Consider the following 18,901-nt stretch of genomic DNA (forward strand, 5'->3'; position numbering starts at 1 on the left):
CAGTGTCATCAGACAATGACAATATAACACGGTGTCATCAGACAATGACAATATAACACAGTGTCAACAGACAATCACACTATAATACAGTGTCAACTGGCAATCACACTATAACACAGTGTCAACAGACAAAGACTGTATAACACGGTGTCAATAAACAATGAAAATATAACACAGTGTCAACAGACAATGACTGTATAACACAGTGTCAATAAACAATGAAAATATAACACAGTGTCAACAGACAATGACAATATAACACAGTGTTAGCACACAATGACAAAACCAAAGACAGAACAGACAATCATGTCATTGCAATGGGATAAAACGTCAACAAACAAGGGAAAAATTTACTTCATCGTGAACAATCAATTACGAAAGTCTTTCTTTCCTGTGCCAACAAACAATGACAAATCCACCGCACCGTGCAATTATTACAAAATAGTCATGATGGTGACACAGAAGAACAAAAAAGTCAGTTAAGTGTCAGCACAGAAGGATAAAAAATACCACCGGGACAAAATACGACCCCGGCGTCATCGAAAAATGACCAAAATTTGCCATGGAACAATGACAGGAAAACAATCTATTTCCGACCACCTGTTTATGTCATCTCGTCACGCATTGAGTTCATGATCTCTTGGGGACTCTGTGTTATGGTATTTTGAGGTAGGGGATCGAAATTGCGATATTGGTGAGGAGCGTGTTGGTTATGATTTATCTTTATTTTGGTCTCCTGACCATTTCATTACTGTGATCGCTTGAGGTAATACACTGCATGTAATTAACATGTGCAGAATATAATGTCAAGTATACATCATTTATATGTTTTAACACAGTTAATATGTTATTTAAGATTAAATTTGTAATCGGAACGCCACAAAAGGCCATGTGTACGCCATTTAAGCATTGTTTAAACATTAGTGTACAACAAGAAAATGACTCATTAACTTTATACCTATTTAAAATTTTCAAATATTAATAAAGTATTATTTTCACCTGTGCTCTGCATCTATATAGTATATAAGTTTTTAAAGTACATATATTTATTGAATTTGCTATCAGTAGGTTGTTGTTACTTACTTGAATGATACATTTCTATGATAAAAATATTTGCTCAATCAAGTTCAATATTTAGATTTTGATGCCATGGTAACCGCCCTCTAAATTATTAGTTGTGATATCCGATAGGGAACATTTTCCACTTTTTCCTTTTTTTGCCATTTTAGTAAATCAAGAGGATTTCGTGATCTGTTTTTAGTTAACCTTATCCGAAGGATTCCTCAGATTAAATCAGGTTATTCACATGTACATCGCAGTATCAACTACCATGTATATACATATACATGATACATACACATGGATCGATGAATAAATGGATGGGATGGATGGATGGATGGATAAGATGGGATGGGTGAATGTAGATGGATGGCTGGATGGCTGGCGGGATATTGATGGATGGATGGATGAATGTATGTATGCTATATTTATCGTGATATGCATACTGTATATGTGGATTTTGATAGCTGTATGCTTTAATACCTATGTACTAGCTATGTAATACATATGTAAAACCTATATAATAATTATGTAATAGCTATGTTATACATATGTAATAGCTATGTAATATCTATGTTATAGCTATGTAATATCTATGTAATACCTATGTAATACATATGTTATACCTATGAAACAGCTATGTAATACCTATGTAATAGCTATGTTATACCCATGTAATAGATATGTAATACCTATGTAATACCTATATAATAGCTATGTAATAGCTATGTAATACCTATGTAAAAGCTATGTTATACCTATGTAATAGATATGTAATACCTATGTAATACCTATATAATAGCTATGTCATAGCTATGTACTACCTATGTAAAAGCTATGTTATACCTATTTAAAAGATATGTAATACCTATGTAATACCTATATAATAGCTATGTAATATCTATGTAATACCTATGTAATAGCTATGTGATACCTATGAAATACCTATGTGATACCTATGTAATAGCTATGTAATACCTATGTAACAGCTATGTAATACTTACGTAATACCTATGTAATAGCTATGTAATAATAATGTAATACCAATGTAATATCTATGTAATACCTCTGTAATAGCTATGTAATACTTATGTAATTCCAATGTAATATCTATGTAATACCTATGTAATACATATGTAATACCTATGTAATACATATGTTATACCTATGAAACAGCTATGTAATACCTATGTAATAGCTATGTAATATTTATGTAATACCAATGTAATATCTATGTAAAAACTATGTAATAGAGATGTAATACCAATGTATGAGCTATGTAATACGTATGTAATAGCTTTGTAATACTTATGTAATACCAATATAATATGTATGTAATACCAATGTAATATCTATGTAAAACCTATGTAATAGAGAAGTAATACCAATGTAATAGCTATGTAATACCTATGTAAAAGCTCTGTTATACCTATGTAATAGATATGTAATACCTATGTAAAACCTATATAATAGCTATGTAATAGCTATGTAATACCTACGTAAAAGCTATGTTATACCTATGTAATAGATATGTAATACCTATGTAATACCTATATAATAGCTATGTAATATCTATGTAATACCTATGAAATAGCTATGTAATACTTATGTAATACCAATGTAATATCTATGTAAAACCTATGTAATAGAGATGTAATACCAATGTAATAGCTATGTAATACGTATGTAATAGCTTTGTAATACTTATGTAATACCAATATAATATCTATGTAATACCAATGTAATATCTATGTAATACTTATGTAATACCTATGTAATAGCTATGTAATACTTATTTGATAGCTATGTAATACATATGTAATTCCTATGAATAGCTATGTAATACCTATGTAATAGCTATGTAATACTTATGTAATACCAATGTAATATCTATGTAATACATATGTAATAGCTATGTAATACATATGTAATACCTATGTAATAGCTATGTAATACCTATGTAATACCTATGTAATAGCTATGTAATACCTATGTAATAGCTATGTAATACTTATGTAAAACCAATGTGATATCTATGTAATACCATTTGTAATAGCTATGTAATACATATGTAATACCTATGTTATAGCTATGTAATACTTATGTAATACCTATGCAATTGTTGTATTATCTGAAACAGCACTAAGTGATATCTTACATGTTACTATGTTACTTATGTGTGAGTAATTGTCAATTGCATGATCATCTGTGTCTGAACAAATATATAACAAACGTCATCGGGGAAATGAAACATCGAGCCCGACCTGTACATTTGTCAATCATTTGAGGCCCCTCTATGATTCAAAAGACGAATATTATAATAAATAACTAAAGTATTTACACAAACCGGGTTCAATCACCATCTTATGTCTGGTAGCCACCCGCCGTTAACTGTTACATTTAAATTCAAATTGACGCGCCTGCCTAGCCGATCGACCAGCGCTTGGCGGTTAAAAGGAGGGATTTCCCGGCCTTAGCTTTTCTAATTATAGCTATACCAAATGTTGTACTAGTTATTTTTACTTGAATTATTTGTATTTCAAATCAAAATGGCGTCATTGGTACTGCGTATCTTTGTGGTATCACTACTTGTAAGTATGACATCAGTTCTGTATAGTCAGCGATCGCACCACACTTTATATTTACTGTCCCATATTCTTATGTATCACGAGAGAGCACGTATATATTTATGTTTACATTCTATAATGCGTGGTATCAATAATACGATTCAGTTGTGCTGTGTTAGTAACAGTTTTGAATTAATTGTAATTACAGGTTTTGACAGCAGGCTCGATCGATCTGGTTATTCATCGTTTGTTAGGAAAACATGTTTCTTGTTACCCTGTAGTATGCCGAGTAGGATTTCGTAAGTATGTACTTAAACCTGGTTGAACATGCATGGGCGTATGCAGGTCACGGGTTTATATTTTGATAACAAAGAATATTAGGTATATTGTACATATACTCAGACTTCCTGGTTTTCTATATGTTCATGTAGTAGCACGTCCTTAAAGTCTTCCCTGTTGAGAAACACTTGTATCTTATGTGACGTTATTCTGCTGACAAGATCAGCCAGATCAAAGAAAGAATGAAAATCATCAAAAAGATCTATTTGTTAATATTTAATTAAATCAATTTATTCAATGTCATTTTATTTTGACATATTTTTGAATTGAGGGAAGGTATTGTTAACTTTAATGAAAGGTAAATGAAAAATTCAAATCGTTACCAAAAAAAAGCAGGGTGGTTTAAAGCGAAATAAATCCTCAAAACACATCAGTATTAGTGAATGATATCACATGTTCTTGATTTTGTTGTATTCTAATTTTAAACTTCCACCCTAACACTTGGTTATTTTTAACCAACAAATGAACAACCAGGAGGCCAGGTGTATTTTGAATTACAATTGTGCAAGCTTTATCGACATTGACAACCTTCTTATCAACAATGACATCGCTGCGTAACACTGTTTCGTGGAAAGATCAATAGATTATCTATCAACTGTACGAACGTATTTGGCGACACGTAATACAAGGATATTTACACTTTGTATTAGACCATATGTTCATTTAGTGTGTAAATATAGAATACATTCATTAAGGAAAAGTCACGCACGTATTTGGTGACATGTAATACAAGGGTATTAACACTTTGTATAGACCATATGTAAATGCTCAATTTTCTTTTTAATTTAGTGTGTAAATATAAAATACATTCATTGACTGTACGATCAATATACTTCCTGGTGTGCTAGGGTCCTTTTTAACCCTTATATTTCGTTTCTGCTGTATTGTATGGGTGTAGTTATGAAATACATATTTCCATTCATTTTCTCATTGAAATGAATTTTAGAATACGTATCAATACAACAGTTTGTGCATATTATGCTTAACAATAACGCAACGGTACATTAACGTTTTGAATCAGTGATACAGAAATTAAAAATAAATAATGATTTTCCTCCGAAGTTAGTTGTGCAGGAAATACATATTTGGCGTTTACACGCACATAAGCGTGAACTACATATTCGCTATTTGAAGGTAAAGACGTAATAGCGGCGGGAACAGTAGTGTAAAGTTCCAATCTATTGGTTTTTTAAAACTTTGAAATGTATGTTTATTTATATTATTTTAACACAATAACAAAAGCATCGGAAATTTGAGATACGATTCCCGCAGATAGGGGATCAAATATCCCATTATGCACACATGTATATATATATTCATATATGGAAAATCAGTTTGACAATGTACCTAGGAATTTGATATTCCTTGTCTGATTGCAATCGTGGTGTGCTCACTTCTGTCACAGGTGGATGGACACTGACAATATATTGTGTATGAATGTGTACTAGTTGGTTTGCACATTTACCCATACATTTGCAAATGGCACATGCGAATAAGCTCGAACAAGATTTTATCAACAGATCTAGTTAGCAGGTACTTTTCTTCGAATTAATAAATCCTCGATATATACCAGGACACAAACCGAACATGGTACAGCAAAACAAAATGTACTTCAGCATGACATCCCGTGGAAAAAGAGAATCAAAACCAGGGTCCGTATTCATAAAACCGTTCTCATGCTTAAATTCCAAGGCCGAATTTCTACATCCAGTGGTAAATAAATGAAAACTATAACATTTTTGACCGTGATTCGGAGGAATTTTGAAGAGATTTCAAGCAGAAAACTGTTTCAAATGTTTCCTCTTGACATGTTTACCGTGTCAGAGAATTTAAGCGAGTGTCTAGAAAGCTGGTTTGAGCTCAGAGCCCATGCTTGTGCATGAGAACGGTTTCACAAATATGGGCCCAGATACTCATGCAAATTTGGTTTGTCTGGCTCGTCACGAGGTTTTCTTTATGATATTCTTCGTCCAATCATGCGATATGTTCGGTAGCAAGAACGATCGTGAGTGTTTGGTTTGGAATCGTCCTCGCTAAGGAAGTACCTCAGTGGAGTATGTACCGTTTAAAAGTCCCTAATAATAGCACACACTGAAATTTATTTCGAGGAAAATCATGGTTACATTAATATTGTGGTAGCTTTTCAGTGATAATTGAAGAGAAGCACACCTTGGTTTTAATGGATTGAGGTAAAAATACTATTATTTCACGTGTTAAGATTTAGAGCGTTTCTTGCAGCTTCGATTATGTATAACATTTGTTAGATGTGTTAACGCATCAAGAATGAGAGAAACATTCACATACACTATATGTATCATTTGAATGCTTACTTATCATGCAGTATCACAATAATATCATTATCTTTTAGCGTAATCTGATTCAATGTTATTTTGCAGAGGCGTCGTTTTGCAAAAGGAACAGAACGAGCGACTATTGTCATTTGTGCCCCTATGGTAGCAGACAAGATAGGGCTGTGGACTCAAGATCTCTCTATGCTACGGAAGACATCCCAAAATGCTCGCGTGTCGAGATCGCTTGTCTGATGTCAGGTCAGTTTAGAACACTTAGGAATTAATCAATGTACATTAGTGAACTATAGTGGAATATATATAACGAGGATGAGAAAATGCTGCAAAAATAATTAACAAATGCCGCTTGTCCAACACTTTCGATTCACGCGTTATATTTACTACAATAATTCACAAACATATGCTGATGATATCTATTCTACAAAGTACAAATATTGAAAGTCTTTTGTGTCCATGTACGCCCATGATATGCAAAGTGAGCTATCTATTTCATGTATTTAGATTAAGTTGTATTTTACGCACAATAACATTTGTCATGTGATGCCCTTATGTTTTACCTTCACAACAAGATGCAAATTTGTTATCATTACTGACTCTGAGGGCGGATTGGCCGTTTTTGTCTATTATACTCGATATCTTTGGACCGGTTTTCTTTTATGAGTCCTAATTCGACAGACGGTAAGCGATTAACACTGGCGTTAGATATATACCAGATGTTTACTTCAATCTATCTATCGACATACCTCGTCAAAACATGACATGAGCATAGGACAGATTTACAAGCACTCTTTCAAGTCATTTTCGCGGAAAGTTCATCGGAGCATTCTGTCCGTGAGCTGGACAAGTTTTAAGTAAATCTCGAGGTTAGATAATTTTTGATTGAATGCATAAAACATACAATGACGTCAGTGTGTATTGGTTATCGTCCAAGTATTTGGGGGATTTTGGACCCAAAACTGTACATAGGGTTCTCTCATCAAGGTGAGATGTGCGAATTTATTGGCCTTCACCAAGTATTTAAAAACTTTGCTCAACTTGAGCAGTGTAACACATAAGGTCGAGGCGAAAATATTCAATAAGATTCATCAGTTTGGAAATATGTAATCAAAGTTTTACTTTCTACACAAACAATGTACGTGTTAAACATGTCGCAATGTTTCAAGGCTGACTGGTCCTTTGTCAAGCTATGACTGATTTGTATTTTTTACCTATGCAACGATGTGACGATCTACACCCTACCTGTAACCAATCTGATGCAGTGTGTATTACGCTCCCTATCGGCAGGCGAAACGTCCAGGGTCGAGTGACATTTAAAAGTATTGTTAATACAAAATAAGGTGTTACCATTTGACACAGTGAGTTGATAATAGAATGGTTCAATTTGATGTCATTTGGATTCAACAGTATTTCATCAGAAATAACATTCAGTGTTCCCCCCTTAAATTACATCAGCTGTAAACAGGGCGTTTAACAAAACAAAATAACACCAGTCCTTTTTATTTTCTAAAGAAACTACGCCTGTTGTGGAAAATGGAAAAGTAGTCCGCTGTGAATGTGACCTGTCAAACGGATATGTTGGAGAGGACCCGCTATGCATTAAAGTCAATAGCTGTCCACCCGAACGGGAACTCGCCAATACAAGTATGATAACTTGAGAGAACATGAGCGGGTCGTGGATAAAATTTTTGGACGTATATTTTGATTGACGTTTTTTAAAGACTTATGTATTCCATATTTTTTTAAAGTTTTTGTTGATACTTAACATTCCAACGTCTACGTCATGGCATCCTTGTGCAAGCTACTTTACTTCGCTTGTTCCAGTCTACGCAGCTGTAAATGAGTACGTGGTTGGGCAGTGCTAGAAAAGTTGAATGCTAGCTGTGAGCATCGAAATGGCAGCACCGGCATGCATGCTCCCCAGTGAGTTGAGAAAGATATTGGCTGGTTGCAAAGGCCCTATAACCATGGATAATAATATGTGAACCGCTTTGAGACGATCTACGAAATGGGTTGCGATAAAGCGGTATAGAGGAATTTCAAATTATTTTAATTATTCTTAAATCTACTGCTACATATAGGATAAAATAACAAACATCAAGGTTTGTTTTAGAATGTACCGTATATTTACATATGTCATAGAAGATATTTCTCATGGTGTTATTGTTTTTGTTACTAAGGCGGTAGATGCATACCATGCCCGTCGGGATCCTGTAAAAACACTACTGGCTACGAGTTCTGCAAACCATGGACCAGGTATTAAATCTGCAAGTCTTTGCAATTATACAAAGGTAAAGCAACTATATTCAAAACATGCTCCATTGCTAAGTGGAGGTGTATGCTTAATAACAATAATTTGCTAGCAAACATATGTCATGTGACAGTTCCGCAAAACCATTTGCTTAAGGCAATGACAACCGATATTCTCTTTTGTGCATGTGGCTTATTATTCAAAGTTTGTTCTGATACTTTTGTGAATTATTCTGTATCTGCATAAGAAACTGTATAAGTACATTATCAAAAGAAAATATATTCTTTTGTTTTAAAGTTGTGAAACCCATGGCAGAGAAACTTTGAAGGTAGGTAATTCAACTGCTGATACTGTCTGCGGGAAACGGCTTCAGACTACGAAGAGTGAGCCGAGTTTGTATCCAACAGCAAACACGTTTGCTTTGACCTTGAAATGCGAAACAGGAGATTGCCTTACTAAAGCCGAACAGACTGTCTCCAAAGGTAAATCCAAGTTGTAGAGTTTTTGTAAGACGTTCCAAATGAATTATACAGTAAAAGATATTTTATTGATTCTTCAACAGCTTCTGTATTGTGCAAATTTTCAATGATGCTTCAATTTATCAATCTTACTAGTAATAATTTGAGATGTTGATTTCAGCATTTTACATACGAATTGATTGAATTCCAAATTTATAAAAACAAAATTAGTTTTTCTTGTTTTTAATTCAAAAGATATGATGGAAAGTAAACATTTGTTTTAGAAGAGGTCATTGACAACCCACTGCAACATCAAGACAAGACTGATCAGCATCACTCGAAAGCCGGCGGAGAGCTGAGGTAACAAAAAAGTGGTTTTCCCTATGATTTCCTTTGATGGTGGAAAAGACAGTTAAAATGATTTAAAACTGTTGTATAAACGAAGGCAGCGGATTCTTTGTGCAGTATCAGGCCAGGCTAAACCTCAATAAGAAAAATTGGGATTTAACATTCAGCAATTGTTAATGCAAATGATAGACCCAAACTATGATAATGTCCTATCATGTGACAGATGGTTTTTTTGTGATCAATTTAAAAGATAAAAGATTGATGGAGACATATTTTTCTCATTTTTAGACAGACATATCGGCACTTCCAGTCAGGTTAGGATATCTCTGTGTTACCCTAGGGTACAGACGTGGGAATCCCATGTCATGACAATTGCATGACGTAACGTCAACAATGGATTGACGTCACGTCAACAATAGTATATCGCGGAAGATAACTCCGACCTACTCGGAATTATAAAATGAATTATCCGCTGGTATTTGATGTGGTTGAAAATATTCATTCCCCACTTTAGGGGTAATACATTCAAATTCTTAACCTCGGGTAAGATTCGTAAATTTCTGGCCCTCGGGAAAACCGCAGGCTAGACATTAGAGAATCATACCGTTCAGGTTGAGATTTTTCTGTCTTACCCCCAAGGTGGGAAAAGATTATAATTACAGAAACAGATGGGCGATACAAGCTCGATGGGCCGCTTGGGTAATGTAATGTTTTCGACTCTTCAAATTACTTACTCATGACCCTTTTCGCATTTGCGTTGTTTTCACAACGGCAAACGTTTCAACTTCTAAGACCTAACAGTTACATGTTTTTGTAAATTTATACCAGATAGGATTATTTTTGTTCCATTTTTAATCAAGAAAGTTTCAAATATCACTCTTTTCCGAAACTAATAAAACAAGCAAATAATTTGTTTGGGGTACATCCGAGATAATGACGCGAAAAGGAAGTGTTTTATAGCAATCGACTGTATGTAATACCAAACGAGTTCACGTACTATACATATACTGACATTAATACTGCAAAACACATATATCTTATTCAACAGCCGTCCTATACGACTCAAAGACAACTAGGACGATATTGAGCCGGTTCATGACCAGTGCACCGATAAGAAAAATTCCGATAAATCTAAATTGATTGCAGTATCCAGCTTTTTGAAACTCCAATGTGATATCATCAGTATCGTTCGGTTCTCTAGCTTTTCGTAGCTCGATCAAGGACGGGCCGCTGTTCCAAATAAAATGCTTCTTAGGAATGGAGTGATAATGTGATAGAGTGTATAGCACAAAACATTCTAGCGTACGAATATTTGACAACGTAGAGAACAGACGAATGTAAAAGGATGTCGAAATAATTGACTTGCGATAAATATCGCCCGACAAGTTTAACCATATGCTGTGTGAGTCGGAAAAACATATGTTCTCTCAAGGATCTCCCTTTATTAGCATTAAAACGGTAACATTATGTTTTTGATATATATATGATGTATATGTTATTTTATTGATAAATTATATATGTATTTGCACTAATACTGTAAAATTTTTCTTTCTTATATCAGTGATGTAATATAAATGTTTACTCTGTATACAAATTGTTTTATACTATATTTTCAATTTTCTTTATAAGTGATATAATGACTGTTTCTTAATTGAAATTAACAATGTATGCATTGGTATTATAAATACTATCTTGTGTTTTGTTAAAACCAGCAATCTGTATTTCCTCGCCCTCGTGACTTCGATGATCCTGATTCTGTGCATGATATGTGGCTTTACGGTCATCTATTGGAAACTAAAAGGCAGACTTGTGAAAGGTAATGACTTGCAATGCAAAATTAGTAATAAAAAAGTATAATAGATAAGACTTGTGTCAACAAAGTGACTCATTAAATAGATGCAACGCCAAAAAAGGTATTAAATAACAAAATATATGATTAATTTGAATAAAATCAATAAAATACGAAAAAAGGACTTATTTAAACATTTTGATTATTGATGCAGAAAGCCCAACAAAATAACTATTTTACTTCACTACATGGCCTTTTGTCCATTTAGGACCAATCAGTAACACTAAAGGTTAACAGGATGAAAAATCTATGTGTTAAGTGCTCCGAGTAGAATACAGCGAAAAGGAAAAACGCCTTTTAACCATTTATGAAATTACAAATTCAAAATTTCTGGCTAAAACAGATACTTAAGCTTAATAAGGTGCCCCTTTTGGTGTCAAGGGTTTCACAGGAGTCTTTCATCGAAGAAGGAAAAAGATATCGAAAATTGTTTAAAGCCAGGTAATTATGCAGGCTATTCGCAATATTAACATACATGCTTTTATAGATACATTTATGTTTACAAAGTTTGTTTTTGAAGTATTTATAAAAGGTGGAATAAAACTGAAATTTCTCGCACATGGAAACTTTTGAGATTTTATTCGATAGACTTTTTGCGGTATATGAATATCGAAATGGAGACACAATAAAACACAGAAATGTATGATCGGGCGCGCATATTTCAACGCAGATTCGTATTCGCGAAAACTGCGAAATTATCCGCAGTGCAACAAATTTCCGATTTTAACAGTTTCGTCTTTCATATCTTGAAGGTATCCAAGAAGTGAATGAAATACACAAACACAAGGAAAAAGGAACAGGTTAAGTATTTGTTTATTTAAATCGTCGGTTATTGTTACATATTGCAATACATCTTTGTTTTTAATATTTATTTTCTAGTTTCAGCTATATAAATTTCTTACAACTATGATTTTGTTAAAATTTATCGCCGAAATAGATTTATTTTTATTTTTGGAGAAAATTGATGAAGCACTTCCTTTATAATAGGGATAATGGCAACACTATATGTTAATTTGGTATTATCTTATCTTAACTGTCAGTAGGATAAGTTATTTCTTTTGCTATACATGAAGTATAAGTAATTTTTTATTAGCTCACCTGGTCCGAAGGACCAAGGGGAGCTTATGCCATACCGTGGCGTCCGTCGTCCGTCCGTCGTCCTTCGTCTGTACGTCAACAATTGCTTTAAACGACTTCTCCTTCTTAACCACCGATTGGAATTTAACTAAATTTGACTGGAAGCATCCCTAGGTGGTGGGGATTCAAAATTGTACAAATAGTTGGGCTGACCCCCCAGGGGACTACGGGGCGGGGCCAAAAGGGGGCAATTAGGCTATATTGCTTTAAGCGACTTCTTCTCTTGAACTAAGTGATGGATTTCAACCATATTTGACTGGAAGCATCCCTAGGTGGCGGGGATTAAAAATTGTACAAATAGTTGGGCTGACCTCCCAGGGTGCTGAGGGGCGTGACCAAAAGGGGGCAATTAGGCTATATTGCTTTAAGCGACCTCTTCTCTGGAACTAAGAGATAGATATCAACCATATAAGACTGGAAGCATCCTTGGGTGGTAGGGATTCAAAATTGTACAAAAGGTGGGGCTGAGCCCCCAGGGGGTTGAGAGGCGGGGACCAAAAAGGGCTATTTGGCTATATTGCTTTAAGCGACTTCGTCTCTGGAACCAAGTGATGGATATCATTCATATTTGACTGGAAGCATCCCTGAGGTGGTGGTGATTCACAATTGTACAAATGGTGGGGCTGACTCCCATGGGTGCTGAGGGGCGGTGCCAAAAGGGGGCAATTTGGCTATATTGCTATAAACGACTTTTTCTGTAGAAATATGCACTGGATATAAATCATAATTGATCAAAAGCATTCATTGTAGGCAGGAATTAAAATTGTACAAATGGTGGGCTCGAAGGAATGGGGTCAAAAAAGTGTATTACTTGGTTTAGATATACACTGTATGAACCATATATACAATTGCTGAGTATAAAGAGAAGAATGCACATTTGGTTCCAATTTGGCCCGAGGGTCTAGGCCCACCCTTAGAGACATAGTCCATGGGTCATAACGTTAAAACGGTTGAGATCCCCACCCCAAAATTACGTATACAAATGCTGGGCATAAAGAGACAAATGCAGTCATGATATTAGAATAGACCCTGGGGTCTGACTGAACCCCGACGGACCTAGTTTCTTAGTCACAGCTTGGAAACAGTTGAGATCCCCATCCTATGACCATATTATATACAATTGCTGAGTATAAAGAGATGAAGGGACATATGCTTCCAGGATGGCCTTGGGGTCTGCCCCACCCTTGGAGACCTAATACCTGGGTCATAACTTCGAAATGGTTTAGATCCCAACCCCAAAACTATATATACAATTGTTGGGCATAAAGAGACAACTGCAGTCATAATATTAGAATTGATCCTGGGGTCTGGTCACAACCCTAGGGACCTTGTTTCTGAGTCACAGCTTGGAAACAGTTGAGATTCCCACCACATAACCATACATAAATTTGCTGGGCATGAACAATCTAATACAGATATGCTACATATTCCCTTGGATCTCATTTGGAGAATATTTTGCCATAATTGCTAAGATATCCAGGTGAGCGATACAGGCCCTCTGTGCCTCTTTTTAAAATAATATGAACACATTCTCAATAAAGAAACTGTAAGTTATAAACCTTCTTTTCATTGTTGCTTCATCTTTGTTATAAATGCCATTTTCTTATTACAGGACATTTTTGCTATTAGGTGTACTTTTTTTGCTATTATGTGTACTGTTTTTGCTATTAGGTGTATTGTTTTTGCTATAAGGTGTACTGTTTTTGCTATTAGGTGTATTGTTTTGCCTATTAGGTGTACTGTTTTTGCTATTAGGTGTATTGTTTTTGATATTAGGTGTACTGTTTTTGCTATAAGGTGTACTGTTTTTGCTATAAGGTGTACTGTTTTTGCTATAAGGTGTACTGTTTTTGCTATTAGGTGTATTGTTTTTGCTATTAGGTGTACTGTTTTTGCTATTAGGTGTATTGTTTTTGATATTAGGTGTACTGTTTTTGATATTAGGTGTACTGTTTTTGCTATAAGGTGTACTGTTTTTGCTATAAGGTGTACTGTTTTTGATATTAGATGCACTTTTTTTGTTATAAGGTGTATTGTTTTTGATATTAGATGCACTTTTTTTGTTATAAGGTGTATTGTTTTTGCTATTAGGTGTACTGTTTTTGCTATTAGGTGTACTGTTTTTGCTATAAGGTGTACTGTTTTTGCTATAAGGTGTACTGATTTTACTATTAGGTGTATTGTTTTTAATATTAGGTGTACTGTTTTTGCTGTAAGGTGTACTGTCTTTGATATTAGGTGTACTGTTTTTGCTATAAGGTGTATTGTTTTTGATATTAGGTGTACTGTTTTTGCTATAAGGTGCATTGTTTTTGATATTAGGTGTACTGTTTTTGCTATAAGGTGTACTCTTTTTGCTATTAGGTGTACTGTTTTGCTATAAGGTGTACTTGTTTTGCTATTAGGTGTACTTTTGTGTGAGAGTTTTAATAATGTTTTAAACTACTGTAAACTATCAAATATCATTCCTCTGATAAATAAATATGTTCCATCCTTATTTCAAACAACTTTGTTTATCCACTTTTTACATTCGAGTACATTTCCCATGGAGTCAACATTTCAAATTATCGGCATTGTGCACCTGCTCAATTTCGTTATTTGTGACAGATAATTTGTCTATTTACAGTTGCCGAAAAATCAATACTTATTGACGATTATGAGCAGCCAGGTAAAGAATGAATTTTACTTTTATATTTCATTATTTAATTAACTTCAATATTTTACTGAACACATTCGTTACATTTGAAAGTCAAAATATTCCTTAATAAAGTTCAACAGTTATTAATGACCATTAATAGCCTCTTTCATTCTAGTCCGACTTATTAGAAAACCGCCAACTGGAAGTAGCACGTATAGTAACTGGTGGTACTAGGCTCACCAGTAGAGTTAAGCTTTACCTTGAAACGGGCTTGCTTCCTCTCGAGCAAAGGCGTACATATCAGAAGATAATCCACTTTCATAAAATGGTCCATGGTCTCGTCCCGAAATACCTAGAAATACTCTCCCTCGGCGTAACAACAGCATTCACGACTACAATACCCGTGAAGGCAACAATTTTTGTCCTATCTTATGTCGTACTAGTCTTTACAGGAAGTCTTTCTTGCCTTCCGTTAATGATCTTGATCGGTAGTAGGCTGGGCCAGATTCACCAAGCTAGACTTAGAATGGAATGCAGTTCCCTAACATTTTACTTGTATCGTAGAAACCTTATGATAGTCCTTCGTGTTCATTTATGGAGATACCGAGACAAATGAACATTATCTGTTACACTGCAGCCTGTTGTCACAACTCCGTGTACGTGTCTTTACAGAGATAAATAATCGTCCAATTGCAAGTAAATTACTGCTGTTTGGTGATGATGAGTTGTCAGATGAAGAAAATGCATTAACTGTTTACAATCAATTAATACAGGGTTAATCTGAGCAATTCTCTCTCCCCTCTTTCCTTTCCTATCCTCCCCTATTTTTCCGTTTTTACTCATATACTTAACGCATCGCTGCATATTTCGTTCTCAAATATTATAGTCATAAAACATGTGGTCCTCAGATCGCATATGTATTTCTTCCACTGGAGATGGATCTACGTAAGTTGTAAAACTTGTTTCCAAATCCAATTTCAACAATTGTGTATTGCTTTACTCTTGGAGAATGAATTAAACTTGCTAATTGTCAGTATTTAATTGGTAAATCTCATCATTTTAAACGAAAATTTGTTTATTTACAGCTGCAAAAACGTCTACACCTATTGACGACGAGGAACAACCAGGTAAATTATAATTATATCTTTATTTTCAAGAGGAGCATATCATTTTACTACATTATTCTTCTGTCATATTTCAGCAAAGCAAGGATTAGTCTACTTTGTGGTTCGGACCTAAACGAAGGTGGAATAATGGCTCGAGTTAAAAAAAAAATTGGATAGATTGATATAAATGAAATCACCGACTTTTCTTTAAGAATGATATTTATCTTTAATGCTTTAAACTGACGATTTGACCACTCCATTCAGAGGGAAGGGGAGCGCGGCACCAACTGTTATTTTTTCATTTATGTTTTTCGTTAATATTTTAATATTTTCGCTAATGTTTAATGAAGAGAATGAATTTGAAACACACATTAAAATACATATACACCAGATAAATTAAAGTGTACATGATTACTCCATTCGCAAACTAGTATCTTTCCAAATTGTTGTTTGAAAAACAAGCGCAAAACCAAATATATGCAAAACAATGACCGGTCATTTAAACTCTTTGCTTGTCAAAGGAAACAGACGTTTTCGCAAAATAAGTTTTCAATTCCTATTTGTATTCATAACAAACTTAGCCAATATATGCGAAACGGGTTCTATAATATAGATCTGCCCCCATGTTGTCGATGACGAACCGGAAGTCACGTTAGTAGTTGCAGTGTCATTATACACTGACATACTAAATATGAGCAAAATCGAACATTTCGTCCAATCAGAAGCCCCTGACTGATGGTCATTTCGCACAATGACTTAACAGAAGTCTCGATATAGATTGCATAGCGATGATGAACCGACAAACCAAATTGGGGCAAAGCGAACAGTATTTGAATTTCAATCAATCAGAAGCCAGTTAAATTGTTTTTGTTAGCCATTTTGTTGAAGAACGCTTGTTTCGTTCTACTAAATCAGTGTCACGTGAACATTACTGTCACCAATATTCGTTACAATTTATGAAATAAAAAAATAGTTTAAAGTTAATATGTCTCATCCAATCAAAAGCTTCATTGGATATATATAATTAGTTGTTATATACGTAGTCTGGATTAAATAAAGTACGCAAATATGAAATTTCGAATTCCTTCGACAACTGGTTTAGAAGATATGGCATTACAAAAAGAGAAATAAACGCGATTTGTCATGATAAAATGCGTGAACATCGTCTGTTGTGCGCTATTTTGTTGAAAATTGGCCATTTTGAAGGAAATTAACTAAACGCACTTCAATTTTCGAAAGCCTCCGCAACAGAAAAATAAAAATTTGACATGCTTAAACATTGTTATACCAGTCCAAAACACCATATTTTAGCTAATTCTGCAAACTGCGTTGCCATGGTAAGGCATCTACGCATGTGCATTGGAAATCTACACCAAGAAATATGGCCACAATTGACCAATATGATGTTTTACTTTATAACAGTAATTGGCAAATAAATTCAAGATAAATTTTTCACTTTTATCAGGCGTAAAATGACCCATGACGCCCCAAGTCCTTTCTACTAGTCAGAGGTCATTTTGTCCAATCAGTTAACCGACTCTGCAGTAAATTTCGTAGAACGTTAAAACACCTACATACCGAATTTGAGCGAAATCTGACAATATCTACATTTCGACAAATCAGAAGCTAGTTTATTGAGGCCATTTTGTCCAAACAAATTAATGGATGTCAGGGAAGCTTAAGCAGGCCATAGAACACCCTCACACCAACTTAGAGAGAAATCGCATTTCATTTTGGGGATTTAATTGCGGGCTTTACTAAATGGTAAAAAAGTGTCATTTACAAAACTTTACTTTTCATGGATATGTGTCCTGATAAATAGCTAGAATAAGCCACTCTAAAGCGCTGTACAGTACACGTAGGTTTATACAATCGATACAATTAGCATATACAGTAATCAGTACAAATTTGAGGCGCTTACTATTAGTCATATGCCACCTAGCTAATATCTCCCTATGTGTGTATGCCAACTTGTGTGCCGGAGACGTATTGTAATGGTATTAGAGAATACATTATCACGAAGCCCGCTACAAAATCAATGTTCTTCATAAAAAAACTGGTACAGCTATAGTTTGTATATATAAACAACGCCTGAAATATAGTTTACAGTACGATACATATATATTGTTTTTAATATGAAGATATTTCATTATCTATATTTAAGAAACAATGTACCCTCCAATCAACGAACAACCCGCTGAACCAACCGCCCCAGAATTGTCCATGCAGGGAAACTTAGAGCCTCTGATCCACGTTCCATCAAGTTGTTATACAAGTGACGCAAAAAATGATGGTTTGAAAGTTAACATCTACGTCCAAAAGGGAAATTACGGTTAAACATGCCTTATCGAAACTTTAGAGAGTGGAAGAGAATGAAAAAAAATGTCCAGATAAAGAGTAATAATGTGGTTTATTACGGTTAGTGAGAAAGAGATTGAATGAGGTATACGAGTTGAGCGTAGATAATAGATGTCCTTAAATAAGAATCACTGAGCTTGGGGAAAATCAATCATGGAACTAAAAAAATACAAAGCAATAATAAAAATATATACTATATATAATAAAGTACGATGATGAAATGGCTCAGTGCTAAGTACCAACTATTCAGAAATATAATATAAGAAATAAGAACTGTACATGTTAATATGTATGCTAAATAATAACCGCACGCATGCTCATATGCTAATTTGTTTAATAAATATTTCAAAAGTCACGATTTGCTACTGTATCGAGAAATGTTTAACGCTTTCTACCGAACAACCATATAATAGGCATATTGAGCAAATACTGATTACTGCAGAGATAGAATTGTTAAATGCTAGCTGTTAGCGCCGAAATGGCCG

The 18,901-nt window shown here is 34.5% G+C and overlaps 1 protein-coding gene across 3 annotated transcripts; it reads left to right on the plus strand.

Moving 5' to 3' along the window:
- The first annotated feature begins 3,593 nt into the window (after positions 1 to 3,593).
- Positions 3,594 to 18,603, plus strand: LOC110458832. 3 transcript variants are annotated; one of them, XM_021510781.1, is made up of 13 exons: positions 3,594 to 3,650; positions 3,835 to 3,925; positions 6,362 to 6,514; positions 7,784 to 7,915; positions 8,452 to 8,527; positions 8,820 to 9,004; positions 9,265 to 9,340; positions 11,041 to 11,144; positions 11,559 to 11,618; positions 11,930 to 11,977; positions 14,941 to 14,982; positions 16,038 to 16,079; positions 18,223 to 18,603. In XM_021510781.1, exons 1-13 carry the CDS (start codon positions 3,609 to 3,611, stop codon positions 18,393 to 18,395), a joined length of 1,224 nt encoding a protein of 407 aa, XP_021366456.1. In that variant the 5' UTR covers positions 3,594 to 3,608; the 3' UTR covers positions 18,396 to 18,603. The 3 variants fall into 3 exon arrangements, with proteins under 3 accessions (XP_021366456.1, XP_021366457.1, XP_021366458.1); XM_021510782.1 differs by having other exon boundaries at positions 9,268 to 9,340; XM_021510783.1 differs by lacking the exon at positions 11,559 to 11,618.
- Positions 18,604 to 18,901: the final 298 nt, after the last annotated feature.

Source organism: Mizuhopecten yessoensis, unplaced genomic scaffold (assembly GCF_002113885.1).
Source record: "Mizuhopecten yessoensis strain PY_sf001 unplaced genomic scaffold, ASM211388v2 scaffold9847, whole genome shotgun sequence".
Taxonomy (NCBI): Eukaryota; Metazoa; Mollusca; class Bivalvia; order Pectinida; family Pectinidae; genus Mizuhopecten; species Mizuhopecten yessoensis.

Coding starts and splice junctions, on each gene's coding strand:
- LOC110458832 (XM_021510781.1), top strand. CDS start 3,609: ATGGCGTCATTGGTACTGCGTATCTTTGTGGTATCACTACTT. Junction 3,926..6,361: donor AGTATGCCGAGTAGGATTTC/GTAAGTATGTAC, acceptor GTTATTTTGCAG/AGGCGTCGTTTTGCAAAAGG. Junction 9,341..11,040: donor AAAGCCGGCGGAGAGCTGAG/GTAACAAAAAAG, acceptor TGTTAAAACCAG/CAATCTGTATTTCCTCGCCC.